The following is a 20,408-nucleotide window of genomic DNA, read 5'->3' as shown; positions in this document are numbered from 1 at the left end:
GTTTTGGAAATTGGTTGAGAAATGAAATATTAAGTGAGGTTAAATGTATTAACTCAATTGCGAAAGTGCAAGACCCATTTTCGCATGTCCTGTCTTAATTTCAATGGAAAAGGAACTTATCCTGCCAATGCATAATTTACGGCACAGGAAGTGCCAGCTCGTTGCCAATTTCGTTGTATCTTATGCAAACGTGAAGTTTCACAGGATGATATGAATTGTCATGGTCCCATAATCGTCCTTCTCTGGACAACTCACAAAAGGAGTAACTTACCATTGGAAACGAGGAGAAGTTAAAATTAAATTTTCATTTCAATCAGCTTACATGTCGGCTCAACTGGAATCAAATTGTGAGTCGGCATTGAAATTGAACTTGGACCTTTGGAAACGCAAAAAACAAATAGAAGGTGAATATTCAAATACAATGTGAATGGGTGTATGGTTACAGTGCGATATGCCTAAGTACAATAACACTTGAAGAAATGTGAGTGCTTTAACTTCATAGATTCGAGAAACTTTTAAAAACTAAAATTTATGGGTAATACAATTTAATTGTTTAAAATACTATCCGTTAAAGTTTTTGTGATCTAAGCTATGGATTAAAAACGAGTCCTGACAAGTACTTATGGCATTACAACGCTGTTCCGCACTGTATCGCAAATTCATTTAGCAAATTACTTCTCACATGGCATTACAAATTAAAACCCAAGACAGGTGCTAGGCAAACGATAGCCTGTGTTGTGAGGGCCCGTTGAGAGTCCTAATGGCTTCTTAAATTGGAAATCGAAACCAAAGGAATGGAGATATTTGTCAAAACGTAATTAATGTTAACAGGAAAGACCTCTATTCAAAATAAGTCTCAGGTTCCGCAATCCTCGGTACAATAGCCAAAACATTTCCCCCATTGGAGTTCCGACTAAAAGCCACATCCACATCCACCCCTTTGCGGCCAGTTAAGCTTGGTTTACGGATTACGCCGGCAAGCTCGAAAATAGCCACCGAAATTCACAGTTCGCTGTCCTTGAACTTGAAAATCTAAAACGCAGCACGATAAAGGGTGTTTTTACTCTTACAATAGAATATAGGTTAAGCATTACTTGTTTATCCGCCATTTTGTTGTACGATAAGACCTAAAGCTCAAGCACTTTAATATGTCAAGTTAGGGTTTAAAAAGATTTATGCACAATTACGTTCGGAAGACTCGTCAACAAACAAAAGTATTAAAAGGCTGCCAGGACCATTAGTCCTGAAAACCCAAAGCCTGCTACGCAATTCGGCAGCCCAAAAAACAGAAGATTATTCCCATAATTGACTGTCAGACTGCATGAGGATGTATTATTGCAATTTGGGGAATGAAAATTGGCTCGATGATAATCAGGAACAGGAAACGAAATGTGCTCAACACCCGTGATGTTCGGTCAAGTCATCACTGGGGTCACTCTAAACTTGAAACGAATCATTTTTGGCTGCCAAGAGGAACAAATAAACAAAGTCCTTAGCATCCTGTCGAATTGTCCAACTGACCAACGGCATCAGACGCCCACTTGTCCCGCTCGTGATCCCCGAGGCTCTGCCGATGCTGTCATTCATAGACCACTTAATTCTGGCGCGTCCGTGCTGGCCACCCAAAAACCACCCACTGCTCCTCTTCGGATCGGGAGTCCGGAACCAATGCGAACTCCGCCGAGGCACACGAAGCACGGAGGCTATAAAAGCAGGACCACGGACAACACGAACACAGTCTGCCACGGACTACGGGCGCGTTGATTTGCCGGAACGGAGCACGGAAAAGCGGAGCAACAAGTTGAACTCTCAGGCTGAGATATACGCACACCTGTTGGGATAAACGAGCCATGGGATTTGACTAAACAAATGACATCGGCTGTCCGCTGGGGCATCTAGTGCTTCCGTGACCATGTGAAAATCCACGACCATTAAGTGCTCCAAAGTCAGTTTGATACAGTGGGGTCGGATTCTGGAATTGTCAGTTGCCGTGTCGGTGTCAGTTTCAGTTGCGTGTGAAATAAAACTTTATTGCCTTCGAGGATGCCAGGTCCTTGCGCCTCCGCCGCTGCATTCTCCTGCATCCTTGTGCTCCTCCAGCTCGGCTGTCAGCGGAACAATCCTCTGGCCGCCGGAGCCACCGTCTCCTCCATGCGCCGACTGTCGGATACGATAAATATTGGATTCCTGGCTGAATATTCTCAGATGCGAGTGAGTGAAGAGGCGTGGAGATCGGGCAACTGCTAAGACGGTTTTAAATTCGTGCAAAATTATCGAAATTAATTATGAATTTCGTCCTGTGGTAATTGTGTATGTGCATGCATAATTCATCGACCTGTCACATTTGCAATTCAAATGGCTATCTCATTTTGGAGCACAAGTCAACGCATCCTGTCCCAAAAATATGCCAACATTTATGGCTCAGCACGATGATTGAAGGGACTATTCTGTTGCCCTAATCAAACACATCATGCGTCCCTTGGGGCATTTGGCTAAAATACTCTTACTACGCTAGGGATTATAGCTGGCTAAACGGATCAAATGATTCAATTTGTGAAAATTAATGGCACAGGATCTAGAAATATCTAGTTTTTACGCAGGAAGTTGTTATATAAAAGTGGTACTTGTATATGTTTTTAAATTATTATCAAATTAAACGCAGCTAAATTATTTAAGAAATAAGCCATAATGATTTTCAAATATTTCTCTGTGATTGTATGCACATTAGTAGATAAGGTAAAGTGTTTCCAATTCGAATTAGTTTTCCAAAACTTTTCCTTCTCAACTTGTTTTGATTTTCTGATGTTTTTTCGATGAGGATTGACAGCGGTTATCTGTTCTGTGATGAATAAAAATAGGGAACAATGGAGATAAATGCATTTCTTTTATATCCCATTGATAGGCCGGTAATCTTTTCAGATCTATTTTCTTTTATACCGAACTTAATTGGAACCCGGAAAAAGGCAAAATGCTGGTAGTAGTGTGCTCATGGCTTCCATTTATTTACTAACCAAATACAAAGCTTAAAAGCAAATCCATCAAGAGTCCTGCTTCGCTTCATAAATTGGCAAAAGCCAAGCGATTCACATTTTTTTTTTATTTTGGTCCTTTTTGGACATGTGAGATATACAGAAATAAATGTGAATCATAAAAATATGTATTTCTGGCGAAAAAAGCTGCCTTTGTCACCTTTTTTATGAGATTCTATATATAGTTGATTGGATTTTTTTTAAGTCAGTGTTGCATTTATTGAGATCCATTGTCCTTTTATGGGATGCTCATAAATTCAACTATATTCCAGCAGTATTAACTGAATTGTACAGAAATTGTATAATTATGCCACAAATATTTATTTGTCTTGCAGAAAGTAAGCTTTTTCATGTAAATGTAGAACCTTCTACCATTTGTTTTTCTTTCAGGATTTATAATTCCCCTTGGCACAATCACATTCCTGAGTAAATTGGCCTTCAGAGCATTAAATAAATATTAATTGGCTATATAGAATGGCAGTCAGCACCTTAATGGATAGAACAGCGGAAATGTAATAGGATTTATCAAAATACTTTAACTTTAAAATCTTATTTTATTATCCTATTACTGTTAGGCACGGAAGTCAATTATTGTGGAATTTACAATATGACGAACTTTCATGGCAATAAAAAAAGGAAAGAATAGCAACTATAGCGACCAATATAAATTCTCGTATTCTGAGGTGGAATGGCTTTTGCTTTTCCATAGCGTTGAGTTTTCTTTTAAGTCAGGGCTTATTCCTCTATGCCAACTTCAAAGATAAAAATATTTAAGAAGGGCTTAATGCTTGCATTTTTAAACTAATTGGAACCAACTCTAGTTTGAACCTCATCTCAGCATTTTTCCTCAGTTACTATGACAGCTTCGTAAGTATTTCATATTCATATATTATATGGATGTGCTTCTTGCTCCCTTCTTAACAAAATGAAATGTAGGGCAAGGGAGCAATTTCATTTAAAAATGTGTAAAACAGACCCTTGGGAGTACACATTCTCATGAGGAAAGGAGGCAGCAACTACAATATACGTTTTAATTGCAATTAGTTAATTTTGGTTCAAGATAATTAATGACAGCTTTAAAATTATAGGGATGTTCATAGGCATGTTAATTAGGTTTATAGATTTCTTTGCTTTTTCTTTGGCGTTTTAAGTTTGTTGATTTCAATCACTTCAGTAATTTCTGTCACTTAAATTTGATTATCCATATCAAACAATACACTATGCGAATGAAATATAATTAATCAATTATTTATATCTATATTTTCAATCAATAGTAAATGCTTTTTATCAGATTATGTTTAAATATCCACAATTGAGAAAAGTGAGTGTTCCGGTATTGAACTTCATCGTAATTAGCCTCGTTGCCGAAAACGAAGTCTGCAACACTTCCGGTGACTTTACAGCACGAACTTAAAGAATCTCCTTTAGAAAAATACAATTTTGCGTTAAGTAGCTTAATTATAAAGTTACGAATTTAACAAGCTATCGGATTTAAATTCTCTTAATGAGAGATAACTGGAGTACTTTAAGCGTCTTACATTAAAACGCTTCAATGTTGTTAATAGCAATCGGATTAAATAAAATTCGTAAATACGCCACGATTTCCATAATTTATAAATGAAGTCAACCATTGCAAAGCCCAGATAATTTAACAACAAATTTTAACTGTTTGAATAATAACTGCCATCGAAATCATTGGTGAGAAACCACAAAACAATTCAGGATTTTAATTGCTCTTATAATCCATTTAATATCTAAATAAAGTGCTCAAATAGATTATGGTTTTTGACTCACTAAACTTAAATTTCAATTAGGTTCTGGAAAATTCTTTATTTTCTTTAAGGTTTAATTTAAAAGTTAACAAGTAAAAAAGTTGTTTTCTTTATACAGCAAAGAGCAGGCAACAAATTGTGTGTTTTTATGCGCTCCTTAAAATTATAAGAACAGCTTAACAAAATCCCAGCAAACATATTTTGTGCAGAGTATCGCGTTGCGATAAGCGAAAACTTCAGTGTTTTCCCCATCCAAAAAATTTAATTTAAATTAAGTGACGGGAGTGGGGTAAGCTCGAAATCTTTAAATCTGTTAACCACAATTTTCGCTGAAATTAAAAAGCTTAATTAATCTTGTGAACATATGGTTTTTCTAAATCTCATTTCCATTCATTTCCGTTTCCAAGGATTCCGATTACTTGAAGTTTTGAATCTTAAAGACTTTTTAATGGTTTTATATATACATGTATGTACATGTGTTGGAAATTTTCACAGCCTTTTTTGAATGATTATTTAACGAGGTCGGAGATAGAAAAAAAATGTGTGCAAACTTTTTGATTTCGATGGGGAAATAAACTTTTCGATTTAAGAAGGGGAAACTTTTTGAGTTATTAAATTAATTTAACAAATTTATGTGGAAACCTTTTTTTTTAAATCGAACTTTTTTTATGGTACACCCATGGGATCCGCAACAAAAAAAACTGAGCTAGAAGCAGTTTCGGCACCTGTCTGGCTTAATTTCCCTAAAAATTCAAAGCTCTTATTTTTTTTCGTTTTAAAAATGCGTGATTATATGTCCAACGTGATACGTTCGCATCGCAGCCTCTGCTTTTTTACGGTGCTCCAATTGAACCTAATGCTGTCGCTGCTGGAAGTTCAAATCCAAATTGACCAATCGCCGGAGCTCGAGCGACCTATGACCCGAGTGTTTTTGGGGGCCGAACTAGCGGAGCTTGCCTGGAGTCCATTGTTTTCCGGTTTTGCCATGGGTGCCATATTCTACGGCTACGGTTTGATTCACCTGCCCAGCAAAGGACCCCTCGGGTGCTTCTTCCGCAGGCTGCGAACAGCTGGCTTGTCCGTGTGGCAACAATGTAGTCCCGTGATGATTGTGCCCTGGGCCTTGAAGGTGGCCCACGGGCTAAGCCTATTCCCTTGCCATTTGTGGGAGTTTCTTGCGAAGGAGGTGTGCGTAGAGACCGACAATTGTCTGCAGCACGTCATCCTGGCTTTTGTGCTGTGGACCTACCTGCTAATCCTGGCCATTACTAGCTTGGTCTTGGTTGTGAGACTCAATCTCCAGATGCTGGCTGACAGGCACATTGAGAGCAGAGACCACGAGCTGCGGTCCTACGTCCGGGGAATCAATGAACTGCTCGGATTTGAGATGATTATACTCACCGAGTGAAAGGTTTGGGGTACCCACCCACAAGCATTTTCCAAAAATTAATCTCTATTATGTGGGACAGTATTAGATCATTACGAACTGAAAATTGTTTTTAGTTCATATAAGCAATTTTATGGTGTACATTTTATTAATGCAGCAAATGGAATTTTAATAAAGTTTAGTTTAAGCATTTTTAATATAAATGACCAAAGGCAAAGGAAATGCAATTTCACATCCTGGAATTTCCGTTGAATTCTATAAAAATTGCTTTCAACTTAGCTTATCTTTGTAAAATCTCTTCTCTTGAAATTAGTAAAGGTCGAGCTTCATTCGGATAATCTAAATGTATTATTTATTTTTTAAATTAGCCACTCCCTTCGGGTGAAACCAAGTGCACATAATAGTGTTTTGCATTGCTGTGTTATGCTTCACGTTGGTCCTCGACAACTGGCACAACATGAATAAATTAAGTGCCATTTGGCGTGGGGAGAACTTTCCGAGTGGCAGGATCTGGTGTTATTATTCACTACTCATCGCTGACTTTAATTGGCCTTATTTACATTAGGTGACGCTGGGCGGACTGCCGCTTGCCATTGAGGATGTGAACAAGAATCCCAACCTATTGCCGGGCAAGAAGTTGGCTTTCAAACCGGTTGACATTGGTCACAAGATGAGCGCGTACCGCGTGAAACCGTTGAGGTAATTCATTCGGCTGCTATTACGTTAAATAACTCATGTATCAGTTGACATCTGAAATTTCGCTCTTTTCCGGTTGCCGTTGACGTTGCCGCTTCTGTTTCCGTTTCCAGGGCGATGACACAGATGCGGGAAGCTGGCGTAACCGCATTCATCGGTCCCGACGAGAGCTGCACCACAGAGGCGCTGCTGGCCTCCGCCTGGAACACACCAATGCTATCATTCGTTAGTAGACCCATTACTCAAATCTGGGTCACCGGTGTTCAATTCAAGAGTTGCACCCTTTGCCCTTTACTTATGAAAGACTATTTTGTCACAGTTTACGAAGATTGCTCTTGCTTGGAAGATTGATTCACAATTTATTTGCCCATTGCTATAAACAAGTGCAACAAATCAAAAGCCATATAAATTTATTTTCTTGTATACAAGAGACACTACACAACTTTAGAGCCCAGTTGCACAAATTACATTTGTTATTTAGGACCTGTAGGTTTACAGTTTGAATTTCTTAGACAGTTTTGCAATTGCTGCACATGTATAGTATCTTTTTTTATTCCCTAGAAATGCTCCGATCCAATTGTCTCGAACAAAAGTACATTTCACACCTTTGCAAGAACCTTAGCGCCGGCTTCCAAGGTAACTTCCTAATTAAATCCCAGTTAACATTATACAAAAAGGAATTACATTTTTATAGGTCTCAAAAAGTGTTATTAGTCTGCTGAACGCCTTCCATTGGAATAAGTTCTCCATAGTAGTCAGCTCGAAACCGATTTGGGGCTCGGATGTAGCCCGTGCCATTCAGGTGAGTCTAATGTGAAGAATATTCCAACTTAATTAAGATTTTTGGAACAGGAATTGGCGGAAGCCAGGAACTTTACCATCAGTCACTTCAAATATATTTCGGACTATATACCAACCACAAAGACACTTTCGCAGATCGATAAAATTATTAAGGAAACCTATGCCACAACTCGCAGTAAGTTGACTCAAGTTGACATAACTTTTATATATGTATATATAATCAAATCCTCATTACAGTCTATGTGTTCATTGGGGAGCACATTGCCATGGTGGACTTTGTGCGAGGACTCCAGAATCGACGGCTGCTCGAGAGTGGCGACTATATCGTGGTTTCCGTGGACGACGAGATCTACGACTCCAATCGAAGGGTGAACATTATGGAACGTAGTAAGTGAACTGTGCGGATCGGCAGTCCGAGCTAGAATTCTAATGCATGCACCATCTATTCCAGATTATTTAGATCCTTATATTAGAAAAGAAAAGAGCAAATCGCTGGACAAAATCTCATTTCGTTCAGTTATAAAAATAAGCATGACATATCCACAAAACCCCCATATTCGGTAATTTATCTGACTCTTAGTTATCTAACTGTGCGTATTTTTGTTGCGTCTTTCTAACAATTGTTAATCGATTATTAAGCTGATAGTTTTTTACAAATCTCTTGGAGTTTTTCGTTTGCTCAAAGTAGTGTCTAATTTAAAGCATGGTTTTAGAGTATTTCAATAGAAAAAGATAAAGATGTATAATTTTTAATAAGCGATTCTATAAGTGATAATACTAAAAACATTCGAGTGGATCCTATGTGATAATTTCCCTAAATATGTAGAAAGATTAAATTGACGTTAATCCTTTGCATGCCGAATAAATATTTGAAATAATTTATAGAACAACTTATTTATTTTTCAACATTTATGCTTGCAGCGACATTTGTTCGAAAATAAAAGATTATGCGCGAAAAACTCCATTTCTGGTGCCATATCATCAACGTGTCTTTGACAACATATCGGTAGGAAAATGGGATATTTTTTAAAACTTAATTTTTTAAGCATGATATCCTTTTATTTTTAACCACTTAATTACTCTCTATATGTATAGGTCCCCATATATGGCCTACATCTTTACGACAGTGTTATGATCTATGTTCGAGCTATAACAGAAGTTTTAAGACTGGGCGGTGATATTTACGATGGAAACCTGGTAATGAGTCACATTTTCAACAGGTCCTATCATTCCATACAAGGATTTGATGTAAGTATATCATTATCTGCTTATAAACCATTTAATCTAACTTAATTTATCATATTCTAGGTTTACATAGACTCTAATGGCGATGCTGAGGGTAATTACACAGTCATCACTCTGCAAAACGATATGGGCAGTGGAACCTCGATAGGTTCTCTAGCCAAGATGTCCATGCAGCCAGTTGGGTTCTTTGCCTACGACAAGAACTCTGTTATTCCAGTGAGTTAACAAGAAGTTAAATACTAACTATCTAATAACATTATTGAAATCCCAAGGAATTCCGCTACATAAAGAACGATAGACCCATCCAGTGGCTAAATGGTCGTCCTCCGCTCGCAGAACCCCTATGTGGTTTTCATGGCGAACTGTGTCCACGAAAGAAACTCGACTGGCGGTACCTGGTATCAGGTCCACTATGTGCCCTCGTTGTTGTCGTGGCTATTGCTCTGCTAATCAAGTATAATTTCATACTTTAAATAAATCAATTAATATTTAAATGTGTCTATTTTGAAGGCATTACCGGTATGAACAGACTCTGGCAGGTCTTTTGTGGAAAGTGGATATGAAGGATGTCACCGTCATAAATCTTGGCGAATACAACAACCCCACCAATAAGAATATAGTAGGTTACATATTTATAATTTTATTACTATTATTTTTGTTTTAAATATCAATATTTTAGTTTCAAATCTGCCGTCAAAGCATTTTAGTGGTTGGTGAGCCCAACAAGCGGTCCTTTACAAATATAGGTAACATGGTTTTAAACTATTATTATAGTAGTATTTAATATATCTAACCTATTGAGCAGCTCTATTTCGTGGCAATATTGTGGCCATGAAAAAGATACACAAGAAGAGCGTAGACATTACCCGATCAATTCGCAAGGAACTGAAACTGATGCGAGAGGTAGAACACCTAAGCTGAAGGATAAATCACATTAAATATATTTCAATAATACAAACCTACAGGTGCGACATGAAAATATTATCAACTTCATTGGAGCGTCCACGGATCACGGATCCGTGATCATCTTCACCACTTACTGTGCACGGGGCAGTCTGGAGGACGTGCTGGCCAACGAAGATTTGCACCTGGACCACATGTTCATCTCCTCCCTTGTCTCCGATATACTTAAGGGAATGATCTACCTGCACGACTCGGAGATTATATCCCATGGCAATTTGCGTTCCAGCAACTGTCTCATCGACTCCCGTTGGGTGTGTCAAATCTCGGACTTTGGACTGCACGAGCTGAAAGCTGGCCAAGAAGAGCCCAACAAGTAAGTACATTTGTCCGGTTTTATTGATCTTTCGTTGGCCACCATTCAGTTTACTTTTGGTTCAAAACTACTAGAGAATACATAAGTACCACACTGTCGTTCTAAGCTGTAAAATCCTTTCATAAAATATAAAAAAGTCATCGAACTTTACTTGATAATGTTCTATGACGCTTGCAGGAGTGAACTGGAACTGAAACGTGCCCTCTGCATGGCGCCGGAGCTTTTGAGGGACGCCTACCGACCAGGACGCGGATCCCAAAAGGGGGACGTCTATTCCTTTGGCATTCTGCTCTACGAGATGATTGGCCGCAAAGGACCTTGGGGTGACACGGCCTACTCAAAGGAGGGTGAGTATTAACAACTACGATTATATAGATGCATAAAATATATATATGTTGTGTTGCTGCAGAAATAATTCAGTTTGTCAAGTGTCCGGAAATGCTGCAGCACGGAGTATTCCGACCTGCATTGACGCACACTCACTTGGACATTCCGGACTACATTCGTAAGTGCCTGTGTCAGTGCTGGGATGAAGATCCCGAGGTCAGACCCGATATCAGGCTGGTTCGCATGCATTTGAAGGAGCTTCAGGCTGGCTTGTAAGCACCAAATATGTGATAAGGTCTGCGTTATCTAACTCTCACATTCCAGAAAACCCAACATATTCGACAATATGCTATCGATAATGGAGAAATATGCTTACAATCTCGAGGGTTTGGTTCAGGAGCGAACTAACTTGCTGTATGAAGAAAAGAAGAAAACAGATATGCTCCTTTATCAGATGCTACCAAGGTGATTGATTCAATAGCTCTGTAATATATCATTTATAATTCCATCTCCTACAGACCTGTAGCTGAACTTCTGAAGCGAGGAGATCCTGTCGAGGCTGAGTGCTTCGACTGTGTCACTATATTGTTCAGTGATATAGTCGGATTCACCGAACTCTGCACCACCAGCACTCCCTTTGAGGTGGTGGAGATGCTAAACGATTGGTACACCTGCTGCGACTCCATTATATCCAATTATGATGTCTATAAGGTTTGTAACCAATAGCCACTTAAATATTTTGTTAGAAATTAACCTCCATTTCAGGTTGAGACAATTGGCGATGCCTATATGGTTGTGTCCGGATTGCCACTGCAGAACGGAAGTCGTCATGCTGGGGAGATAGCCTCACTGGCTCTGCATCTCTTAGAGACGGTGGGAAATCTGAAGATCAGGCACAAACCCACCGAAACAGTTCAGCTGCGCATCGGAGTTCACTCTGGTCCTTGTGCGGCAGGAGTGGTGGGTCAGAAGGTAAGAAAGAAGGGTTATTCCATGATATATATAATATATCTGAAGTGCATCTTATCCCCCAACCAGATGCCCAGATACTGCCTATTCGGGGACACGGTGAACACAGCAAGTCGAATGGAGAGCACCGGTGACTCCATGAGAATTCATATATCCGAAGCCACCTACCAGCTGCTCCAGCTGATCGGTAGCTATGTGTGCATTGAAAGGGGCCTGACCAGCATAAAGGTATGTTTTATTACAAAAGATTCCTACGAGTTAATCAAGTTCAATTTTGATCATAGGGCAAAGGCGACATGCGAACCTATTGGCTGACGAAGCGTCAGCAACCCGAGTTAACGCCGGATTTGATAAGCACCGTGGATACTTTGGATACCTACTGCTCCGGGACGCGAGAGAGCATGGAGGTCTCAATCCACCAATATTGTAGTCCGGCTCCGAATAACTACAGATTGGGATCCTGCAACTGTGACACCAAGTGTTTATATAGCCGTCGATCGGACGACAATGTGACTAATTCCCATGGAACATCCGAGTTTCCAAAGATCAGTGAACCCGCGCAGGTCAACTGCAATCAATTATGTGTTTGCCGATTGAACAGCAGCCAAGTGTTTAATAATCGAGGTCCTCGATCAGCGCCTAGTATCACATTTAGACTATAAGGATTCAATTCTATATACTTATCTTTAAGCTCCTTGATCGATGTAAGTTACTGGCGTCCATTGCGGTTTGTGTGTTGCCGAATTCGTAGCATCTCTTTTACAATATTTTACATTATTTTTAAACAAATTCCAGAAAAATACTCCATCATAACACATTGCAGTTCAATTTTTCCGTCCAGTTACAAAGCTGAGTCTTTCAATTATTTATATTTTACATCCAATGAAATAGGTACTCCGTTTGCCGAATGGATTTCTCTCAAATAAAAACATTTACAATAAAATTAGGTGTAATTTTATCATAGCGTGTTTTGCTTCAGTTAAATATGCTAATTTTTAGTTATTTGAAAGTTGTTCTTTAGCGCCTGCCAGCATTCATAGTATGCGGCATCCAGTTTTTGGCAGGTCTCCTCGCCCCACTTGGTCACGGCCAAACTTAGAGAGGATTCGAACATGAAGGCCTTCAAGGAAGTGCATAACTAGGTTACTAAGCCCCATTCCACACTATCAATAATCCAATAATCAATAACCCACCTGAGTTCCCTCGGCCACGCGTTCCGGCACCAGCTTGGCATTCGAGGCACCTTCAAAGCACTTGACATCTGGACCATGTGGCGTCATCATGGAGTGGAGAGTCGCTCCTCCAGCTGCAAAGCCATCCTCCTTGGCCTCATACTTGCCCAGAATCAGGCCCATGAACTCGCTCATGCAGTTCCCTAACAATAAAGATGATCAATTGATGGTAATAATAGTACCTTAATATGCACATACTGTGGTAATAGGGTGGCCTGAAGGTGTGCTCCTGCACTGACCAGCGGGGTGGGAAGATCACAAAGTCGGCTATGGCAGTTCCAGCTCTTAAGCTGGGACAAGTGAGCACGGTGAATATGCTGGGATCACAATGGTCAAAGCTGACCGAGTTGATCACCATGAACTTGGACAGATCGTACTTGAAGGGCACATAGTTTCCATGCCAAGCCACCACATCAAAGACGCTGTGATTTTGCTTGGCTACGAAGAGACGACCCTGGAATTTTGAAATTACCTGGAAGTCTTTTTAAAAGAATTTATTTCATAATAACTTTTTATTTTACTATTAAATATGCGCTGATTTTTACCCTTTACATCACGATCATCGAACCACGCCACAGGTGTCTCGAAATCTCTGGGATTGGCCAAACCATTAGCACCAATGGGACCCAGATCTGGCAAAACGAAGTGACCATCGTAGACCTCCAGGATATAGCCCCTAAAAAACCGTAATGGATTAATTTTAGTGATCATTAGGTAAGCTTATTCCTTACCTAGAAGGAGAATCCACATTTACAGCAAATCGTATTCCTTGTGGTATAACGCAGATCTCATTTGGAGCCACAGACATCCTTCCAAACTCTGTGGTTATATCCAGGACTCCTTGCTGGGGCACTAAAGCAATGATTAAAAATAAGAGTTACCTTCTAACATTCAAGGGTAACAACTGATCATCTTACCAATCAAAAAGTCACCATCGCTGTTGTAGAAAGCCGAGTTATCCATTGAGCTGTTGCAGGAGTAAATGTGTATGGCGAGACCATGACGAGATCTGGGATCTCCTGCTCCACAAACCGTGTGCAAGCCTTCCACAAAGTTCACCCTTTTTCCATCCTTTGGAGGCAGATCGAAGGGTTTCCAACGAAGCTAAGTCATGAGGAAAATAATATATATAAGTTTATATTGATATCTAACTATTATAATCACCTGGTTTGGATTCGGTGGCTGCTCATCCCAGTTTTGCCTAAAGTACTCCGCACCCTTGAAGGGCTGGAATGGAAGGTGCACGGCAGAGGGCAACTTCCTGTAGAGCCACGTGCGCACATTCTCCGTCCTGGGCGCAGTGAAGGCACTTCCGGATAGCTGCTCCGCATAGAGTTTGTATGGGCACACTTGAGGTGAGTTCTGTCCCACTGGCAAGGAGTTGGGATACCGCTCATCCTCAGATGAGAAGTGAGACCCAAAACCCGAGAGGTACTATAATGTAAAATAAATACATTTGAGTAACGCTCCTTTTCAAATTTAAAATGCACGCCGTATCAATAACAGTTTTATCACCAAACACCAACAAAATAAAATGGAGGTAATAAACTAATTCAAGTCGATAACTTGTTTTTTATAACCAACGAAGGGAATTAGGAAGCACGCAAGTTGGTAACATATGTATATATTTGCCACGCAATGCATTAGTTAAGAAAACTAACTAATATCCCACAATTACTGTGAAAGATATGAAAATAGATACACTGTTCTAATATCTTATCTGCACAATCTGTCTAACTTTTAGAAACAGAAAGTTTATCGTTTTTATCTCGTTTTTATACACCAACACAAAATTATTATATTCATAGAGCGATCACCTTGTATTCCGACATGTCTGTTCCTCCGGCGGTTTATAGAAGCACTGAAGTTTACGGATCATAGGCGACCCCTACTTATATATGCTCGATCCAGTCAGGCCACTGGTTCTCCATCGCTAGATGGCGAGTGTTTTGAATACTGGCCGGAGAAACTAGTCCCCGTGCAAAGGCCGGTCCCCTAAAATACGGCGAATGATACCAGAGATAAACACCTGCCCCCCAGTTGTTGATGCGTGCGGATTGTTTTGATTTTGTTACCAACTAAATAGAACCACTGGAAAGCATACGTGATTCGCTTAGCATAGCGGTTATACTGGTTTAAAAATGGGCTATACTTCTTTAAATATAGCCGAGCACTTTTATAATAGTAAACCATACTGCTTAGCGTAAACAATGTTTATAATATTAGTACTTGATCATTGACAACAATTAAATCAATAAGTTCATATCATGCAGAAAAGAATATAACACAGATGCTGTAAACTAAGTAACTAGTCGTTTAATTTATTGCGGCAAAGATTCAAAGTTATAGTTTATACGGTAGGCAATACAATACACAGTGATGTGTGCGCTGTCTGTATATTAAAATACTTAAAGTACTTTTATGCGGTAATTAAACCTAAATTAGTAAGAGTACATTAAATTATACGTTTAAGGACATACAGCGCTCGTGAGGTGGTGAATAAAAGCGGAAATTCACTCGTAGGACTGGCGAAATCTATACGGATGATGATTGTTTCGATTGAGATATGCACGGCATATCCTAGTTGTAAAAAATAATCCAAAGTATACAAAGTACATTTTTAGAAATTCATAAACTTAAGAAAAAGAAGACGTACATTTTAAAATAATTATCCCGGGAGATACTGATTGGGCGATTAAAATGACCGACTTTGGTTTGCAAATGGATGCAAACGCGGCATTACGTATGGGAATATATACTGTTGGGAAAATACTGCGACTTCGATTGCGCTGGCAAGGATTCCGATTCATCCTAGTCGTGCGACAGATTCAAGATATCATCGCCCATGTTGTTTTTCGGCATCTTGGCCGGCGGCGGTGCAGCCAAATCGGCCACCGATGCGAATTCCATGCGCTTCTTGGGCACTCCGCCGCTGCCGAGAAGCGCTCCTGGCGGTGCTAACTCTCCGTAGAGGCGGCTTATGTCCGGCGAGGGTCGTCGATGCGAAGAACTGCTGCTACCGTCGGAAGGGGCCGGCGATGGTGTGTTCGAGGGCACACTCGATATGGCCAGGTCCACGGCACTGAAGTTGTACTTGCCACCAGAGTTGGAGTTGCTGCCTCCGCCGCCGCTACCGCCACTGCTAGCCGACTTCGTGGGCGTCAGACGCTCCAAAGCAGGAGATGCCGATGATTCCCGGGTGCGCGCCGATGACGGCGTCGTGGACTTCGGTGGTTTCATCATCATCGCCGACAGCGATTCCTGCTGGATCTTGAACAACGCCGATGGAGTCATGAACATATTATTAGCGGCCAGTGTGGTTTTTGACAATGGATCGGGTATGCCGTATTTGCCATGTTGCTGCTGAAAGAAGGCAGCGTAGTCCTGCATTTTTTCCTGTGCCAAGGCATTATAGTATGCTGCTTGATTGGATAGGGATGAAGGTGAAGACATTCCGGAGACCCCAGCGTTGCCGGAGGAGCTGCCCGACTTCATGGCATTTGCCGAGGACCCAGCTCCTACCACGGCTCCCGAGGGCGTGGCAAACAGCGCGTCCAAGTCGGCCGCAGCTTTATTTTGGCGATAAAGCAGTGCCTTGATCTCCGAATCCTGCTTCTCCAGCTGCAGCAACTGATTTAGCATATCACTCTGAATGTCCTTCTGCTTTTGCTTAGACCCACCTCCGCTCGCACCTCCTCCGACTCCCACTCCCGATGAGAGAAGAGCGGATAGCTCATTGTGGGCTCCTGCCATGTGCTTGTTGGAGGACATTGCCGCTGCAAATTGGTTGTTGGGATCAAACAACTTGGTGTAGGTCTGCAACAGTGCCGTGTAGTCCGCTTGCGCAGCCGCCTGCTGTTGTTGTTGCTGCTGCTGCTGATGTTGCTGCTGCTGTAACTGTTGCTGCTTCTTGGACGAGCTGCTGTTGGAACTGCCACTGGAGGCAGTCTGTGGAGGCGGTGGTATTGAGGAAGCTGCCACTGCTGCCATATGCTGCTGCAGGAACGCGTTGAGGTCGTTGCTCTGCTTACTTTGCTGCATGTAGGAGTCATAGCCGAGCAATTTTGATGCCTGAATAAGGTTGTTGTAGTCGGCACTGAGAGCAGCTGCTGCTGCTGCTGCTGGCGAAGATTTCGAGGACTTGCTGGATGAAGAGTTCGAGGATTGACCTCCAGTCAGAGCGTTAGCAGCAGGCACTCCCAGTCCGGCACCTGTCAGATAGCTGTAGTCTGATCCAAAACCCAAGGTACCCAGGGTGGTTGCTCCGAGGGCTTCCGCCTGCTGGAGGAGCAGTGCTGCATATTCCGGAGAGCGAATGAGCTCGCTCATTTTTAACGGATCGTTTTTTAGTTCATCTAGCTCCTTCATCAATTTCGTTTTATACGAATTGGAAGTTGAGCTGGAGTTCGAGGAGGAGGATGAGGACGAGGACTTCGATGATCGTTCCGACTTGGACTTGCTACTGCTATGGGCGTTGCTGTTTCCGCTGCCTCCGATTCCCACACCCGTGGGCAGCGGCATATTGAAGCTATTCGAATAGGCAGCCACCGCTGCTGCCACATTGGGGTCATTCAAACCGGACGATGCAGAGGCATTGCTTTGCTTAGAGCCACCCACCTTGGCTGCTGCCGCCGCCAACTGATTTAGAGAGGAGCTGCCGTAATCCTTGCGCTGCTGCTGGAATAGCGCTGCCAAATCTCCTTGAAGGAAGTTCGGAGGAAGCTGCCCCGCCAGCTGAGCCAAACTAGCAGCCATCAGATCATTGGCCGTGGGCAGACAAGCGGCAGCTGGAGGCACCAAAGCTGCTGCAGCTGCCTCATATTTGTTCGGCGTAATGCTGGGGCTGTTCCGAGCAATATCGCTGACGCTAAACTTGCCCGGACTGGGCGCAGGCGAGTTGCGTGTGCGGGAGGTGGATGCGTGTGACGAGGTATCCGATTTGGCGGGCGACGGTGACGCCCTAACTGGAACCTCAAACTTGGCGGGACTGGCGGAGTTCGATTGGATAGTTATTGGGCTGTCCCTGGGCGAGGCATTCAAAGCGGAAGTCAGGGCCGAAGTCGTCACTGCAGGTGTGATGGCAGGTGGCGCAGTAACTGCGGGAACTTGGGGTGGTAGCAGCTGGCTGGGCGTTGCTGGCAAAACTGGAGCTACCAAATTGGGCAGCACTGGCGGTAGACTCGTAGGATTGGGCGTGGCCAGAGGCGATAGCATTCTCACGGGGTTCATATTCAGACCGGACGGCATGCAGAGCTGCTCCTGAAGCGACATCACCTTAAGTTCACTTGCCTTTTGCTCCGCCTGTGCGTTAGATTCCTCCTCCGCCTTGCGCCCACTGTCCTCCAAAGCACCCATAGCTTCATTGAACTGCTCCTCTTTAGGCGGATTTATCTTGACATCGCCGCTTAGATCCATGAGGACAACTGGTTTGTCTTCCTCCTTAACCTCCAGTTCGTCATTGTCGATGATCTTGATAGTCTTGGGTGGAATGAAGTCGTCTTCCTGCTCACAATCCAGCACTGCACATATCCAGTTCCACAGCGCTTTATCGCTCTGCTTGGAGGGAAACTTTGGGTAGAGTGTGTTTTTCAGCTTTTCGTTGTAGGTAACGTCGTTGTTATAGATGTTCCGGAACTTGACCATCTCGCTCCGGTACTGCGAGTAGTAGTCCACGCACAACTGTATCTCAGAGCGCACCTCCTCGGGTATCTCCTTGTCCGGCAGCACCGAATACTGCATCAGCATTGGTCGGCCATACTCCATCGACTGTCTGTTCTCGTTGGGTGGAACTATCCAAATACACTTGACCACCGACTCCAGGGTAGGGTTCTCATCGTAGTAAGGGGCTGTAGGGTAGAATGTATTTTTCGATTAATGCCGAACTTGAAGTATTTGCACAGAATTTAAAAGGCCATTGGGATAACACGTACATATAATCAGGGAGACACAGGGCGTATAGGTGAGATCGCTGGCACCGCGCATTTTGATTTGATAGTCCAACTGTGCATCGCAGTCGCGCAGCGTAGGTTCCGCCTGAAACTTGGGATGCGAGTGATACCATCCAACCAACAGCAGTTGATCCTGAATCATCATCTTCTGAATATCACGCTCCACTTCGCCGGCTCGCTGTCGATCAAAGCGCGTGCTGCGACAAGGATATGTCTTAGTGATGGATAGAGCTGAAATGACCAAACATGTAGAAAATGCCTATGTAGTATAAATCGCAAGCCGAGCCGGACTCACTGTGTGTGTTCATGTCCCAGGTGCCACCAAGATAGCCGCACACCTCGCGCACCGTCAAGTGGCAGTGGAAATCCGCCAGCAGGAGGGCAGAGGAGTTCACTGTGATGAGGAAGGGCTGCAGTTTGCCCACCGAAGTAAACGGCACAGATTCAATCAACATGTTGGCGTCGCTGTGGGTAAATAGAATTGGATTAAAATACCAATCTTAGTATATATTCACCATCCAGTATTTAGATTTAAACTAAACTAAACTCCCTTTCAAAATTCAGGATGCATTTGGTCTACTCACTGTACTACGTTGCGATTCGAAACGGTATTATGTGCGAAAACGGTTCGCTTGACGACAATCTCCGGGGTGTCAGTCTTGCGTTCAGCATCTATGAATTCGATGGAATTAGCTAGGATTATAAAGCAAGTGGGCTTTACCTACCCAGTTCACAATCATCCAGCGGCGTCTCCTTTTGCAGTGCGCACTTTCGCAAATACGTGTTCTTGTAGGCGTCCAGCTTCTTCCCCTTGTACTTGACCGAGGCCCAGCCGCAGCCGCTCTTCTTCTCCGGATTGATGATCCGCTTGCAGTGCATTGCCCAGGCGCTGGGCGTGAGGAATATTGTCTCAGTCTCATGGGATTTGATCTTACCGTCGGCCAGCAGATCGCCAACGAACTTCTGGCCCAGATATTCGATGGTCATTAAGCCCAGGCCCGGCTGCAGGACATTGGCAGCCATCAGCGTTTGCAGGGTGACGGTGCGTCCGGTGCCATTGAAGCCCTCGTAGTTCTCCTTGGTCTAAGGGGTTTGAATAGGAAATATTATACATTTTCAAAAAGCTTAAGGTATATCGCTTACCTCATCGTCGTTGTCCTCGTCGCCAGCATCGCTGTCCACATCCTTGTCGCACATGTTATCCTCCAGTATGGCTACAGGTGCTGCACCGTCCAGGGGCGGTGGCCCAGGGTCCGGAATGACGTCCACAGCTTCCGTCGTAGCTGGTGCACGCTCCCCCTCCTCCTCTTGCACCCCTTCGCCCACACAATCGTTTGTTATTTGCGGCGGCGGCGGCGGCTGCAGCACCTCCCCCTCCACTTCCCCATCATTATCACAGTCTCCCTCGCCATCGGAGCTGCTCACCACCTGGTTCTCGCCTGCCTCGTCCACACCATGTTCCACTCCGTTCTCCATGCGGTCTTGTCGCGAATTTTGTGCAATTCTACGGATATTTTACTTTCAAGATACTTAAGTTTTGCGAAAAAAAAACTGATGGATGCAGTAAGGTAGCTGCTTTTTCTACCCAGAATACCGAAACTAATTAAAACCGCCAATCCACGGTCACACTTGCTAGCGGGCCAATTTTTACCGGTAAAAACGGTGGAATGGCGTTGCCATACAAAAATTAGTAGTATTGAATCGGTTATTTATTACAGAAACACAA

General features: G+C 42.8%; 4 protein-coding genes across 4 annotated transcripts; 2 read left to right on the top strand and 2 right to left on the bottom strand.

Annotated features, from left to right (window-relative positions):
• Positions 1–1,299: 1,299 nt before the first annotated feature.
• Positions 1,300–12,460, top strand: LOC6731955 (guanylate cyclase 32E). The gene is made up of 23 exons (XM_016178433.3): positions 1,300–2,211; positions 6,754–6,887; positions 6,998–7,109; positions 7,446–7,520; positions 7,579–7,686; positions 7,737–7,860; positions 7,923–8,072; positions 8,137–8,245; positions 8,607–8,691; positions 8,781–8,933; positions 8,994–9,146; positions 9,203–9,384; positions 9,441–9,549; positions 9,610–9,676; positions 9,736–9,833; positions 9,896–10,206; positions 10,384–10,553; positions 10,616–10,805; positions 10,858–10,998; positions 11,052–11,244; positions 11,299–11,505; positions 11,572–11,730; positions 11,787–12,460. Exons 1-23 carry the CDS (start codon positions 2,044–2,046, stop codon positions 12,162–12,164), a joined length of 3,576 nt encoding a protein of 1,191 aa, XP_016024615.1. The 5' UTR covers positions 1,300–2,043; the 3' UTR covers positions 12,165–12,460.
• LOC27206680 lies at positions 5,500–6,405 on the top strand. Its single transcript, XM_016182486.3, has one exon. The coding sequence runs from the start codon at positions 5,583–5,585 to the stop codon at positions 6,207–6,209; it is 627 nt and encodes a 208-aa protein (XP_016024618.1). The 5' UTR covers positions 5,500–5,582; the 3' UTR covers positions 6,210–6,405.
• On the bottom strand, positions 12,441–14,659 carry LOC6731954 (homogentisate 1,2-dioxygenase). Its single transcript, XM_002079053.4, has 8 exons — positions 14,552–14,659; positions 13,899–14,168; positions 13,652–13,838; positions 13,466–13,586; positions 13,280–13,410; positions 12,933–13,214; positions 12,696–12,877; positions 12,441–12,622 (listed from the first exon to the last, which is right to left on the bottom strand). The coding sequence occupies exons 1-8, from the start codon at positions 14,564–14,566 to the stop codon at positions 12,491–12,493; spliced, it is 1,320 nt and encodes a 439-aa protein (XP_002079089.1). The 5' UTR covers positions 14,567–14,659; the 3' UTR covers positions 12,441–12,490.
• A 371-nt stretch (positions 14,660–15,030) lies between these two features.
• Positions 15,031–20,297, bottom strand: LOC6731953 (MPN domain-containing protein CG4751). The gene is made up of 6 exons (XM_039298639.2): positions 19,826–20,297; positions 19,408–19,765; positions 19,267–19,354; positions 18,978–19,147; positions 18,665–18,913; positions 15,031–18,580 (listed from the first exon to the last, which is right to left on the bottom strand). Exons 1-6 carry the CDS (start codon positions 20,156–20,158, stop codon positions 15,546–15,548), a joined length of 4,233 nt encoding a protein of 1,410 aa, XP_039154573.1. The 5' UTR covers positions 20,159–20,297; the 3' UTR covers positions 15,031–15,545.
• Positions 20,298–20,408: the final 111 nt, after the last annotated feature.

The sequence above is a fragment of the Drosophila simulans genome, chromosome 2L (genome assembly GCF_016746395.2).
Source record: "Drosophila simulans strain w501 chromosome 2L, Prin_Dsim_3.1, whole genome shotgun sequence".
Classification (NCBI taxonomy): Eukaryota; Metazoa; Arthropoda; class Insecta; order Diptera; family Drosophilidae; genus Drosophila; species Drosophila simulans.
The sequence above is the reverse complement of the archived record's forward strand: the minus strand, read 5'-3'. Positions and strand labels throughout refer to the sequence as shown.

Excerpts from the sequence above, each read along its gene's own strand:
- LOC6731954 (XM_002079053.4), bottom strand. Across the intron at positions 13,839-13,898 it reads AGCCACCGAATCCAAACCAG|CTTCGTTGGAAACCCTTCGA; the intron begins GTGATTATAATA and ends CTCATGACTTAG. Across the intron at positions 13,411-13,465 it reads AATGTGGATTCTCCTTCTAG|GGGCTATATCCTGGAGGTCT; the intron begins GTAAGGAATAAG and ends ACGGTTTTTTAG.
- LOC6731953 (XM_039298639.2), bottom strand. The coding sequence starts at position 20,158 with ATGGAGAACGGAGTGGAACATGGTGTGGACGAGGCAGGCGAGAACCAG. Across the intron at positions 18,914-18,977 it reads CTGGGACATGAACACACACA|CTCTATCCATCACTAAGACA; the intron begins GTGAGTCCGGCT and ends TGGTCATTTCAG. Across the intron at positions 18,581-18,664 it reads CTGTGTCTCCCTGATTATAT|CCCCTTACTACGATGAGAAC; the intron begins GTACGTGTTATC and ends TCTACCCTACAG.
- LOC27206680 (XM_016182486.3), top strand. The coding sequence starts at position 5,583 with ATGCGTGATTATATGTCCAACGTGATACGTTCGCATCGCAGCCTCTGC.
- LOC6731955 (XM_016178433.3), top strand. The coding sequence starts at position 2,044 with ATGCCAGGTCCTTGCGCCTCCGCCGCTGCATTCTCCTGCATCCTTGTG. Across the intron at positions 7,110-7,445 it reads ACACACCAATGCTATCATTC|AAATGCTCCGATCCAATTGT; the intron begins GTTAGTAGACCC and ends TTTATTCCCTAG. Across the intron at positions 8,934-8,993 it reads ATTCCATACAAGGATTTGAT|GTTTACATAGACTCTAATGG; the intron begins GTAAGTATATCA and ends ATCATATTCTAG.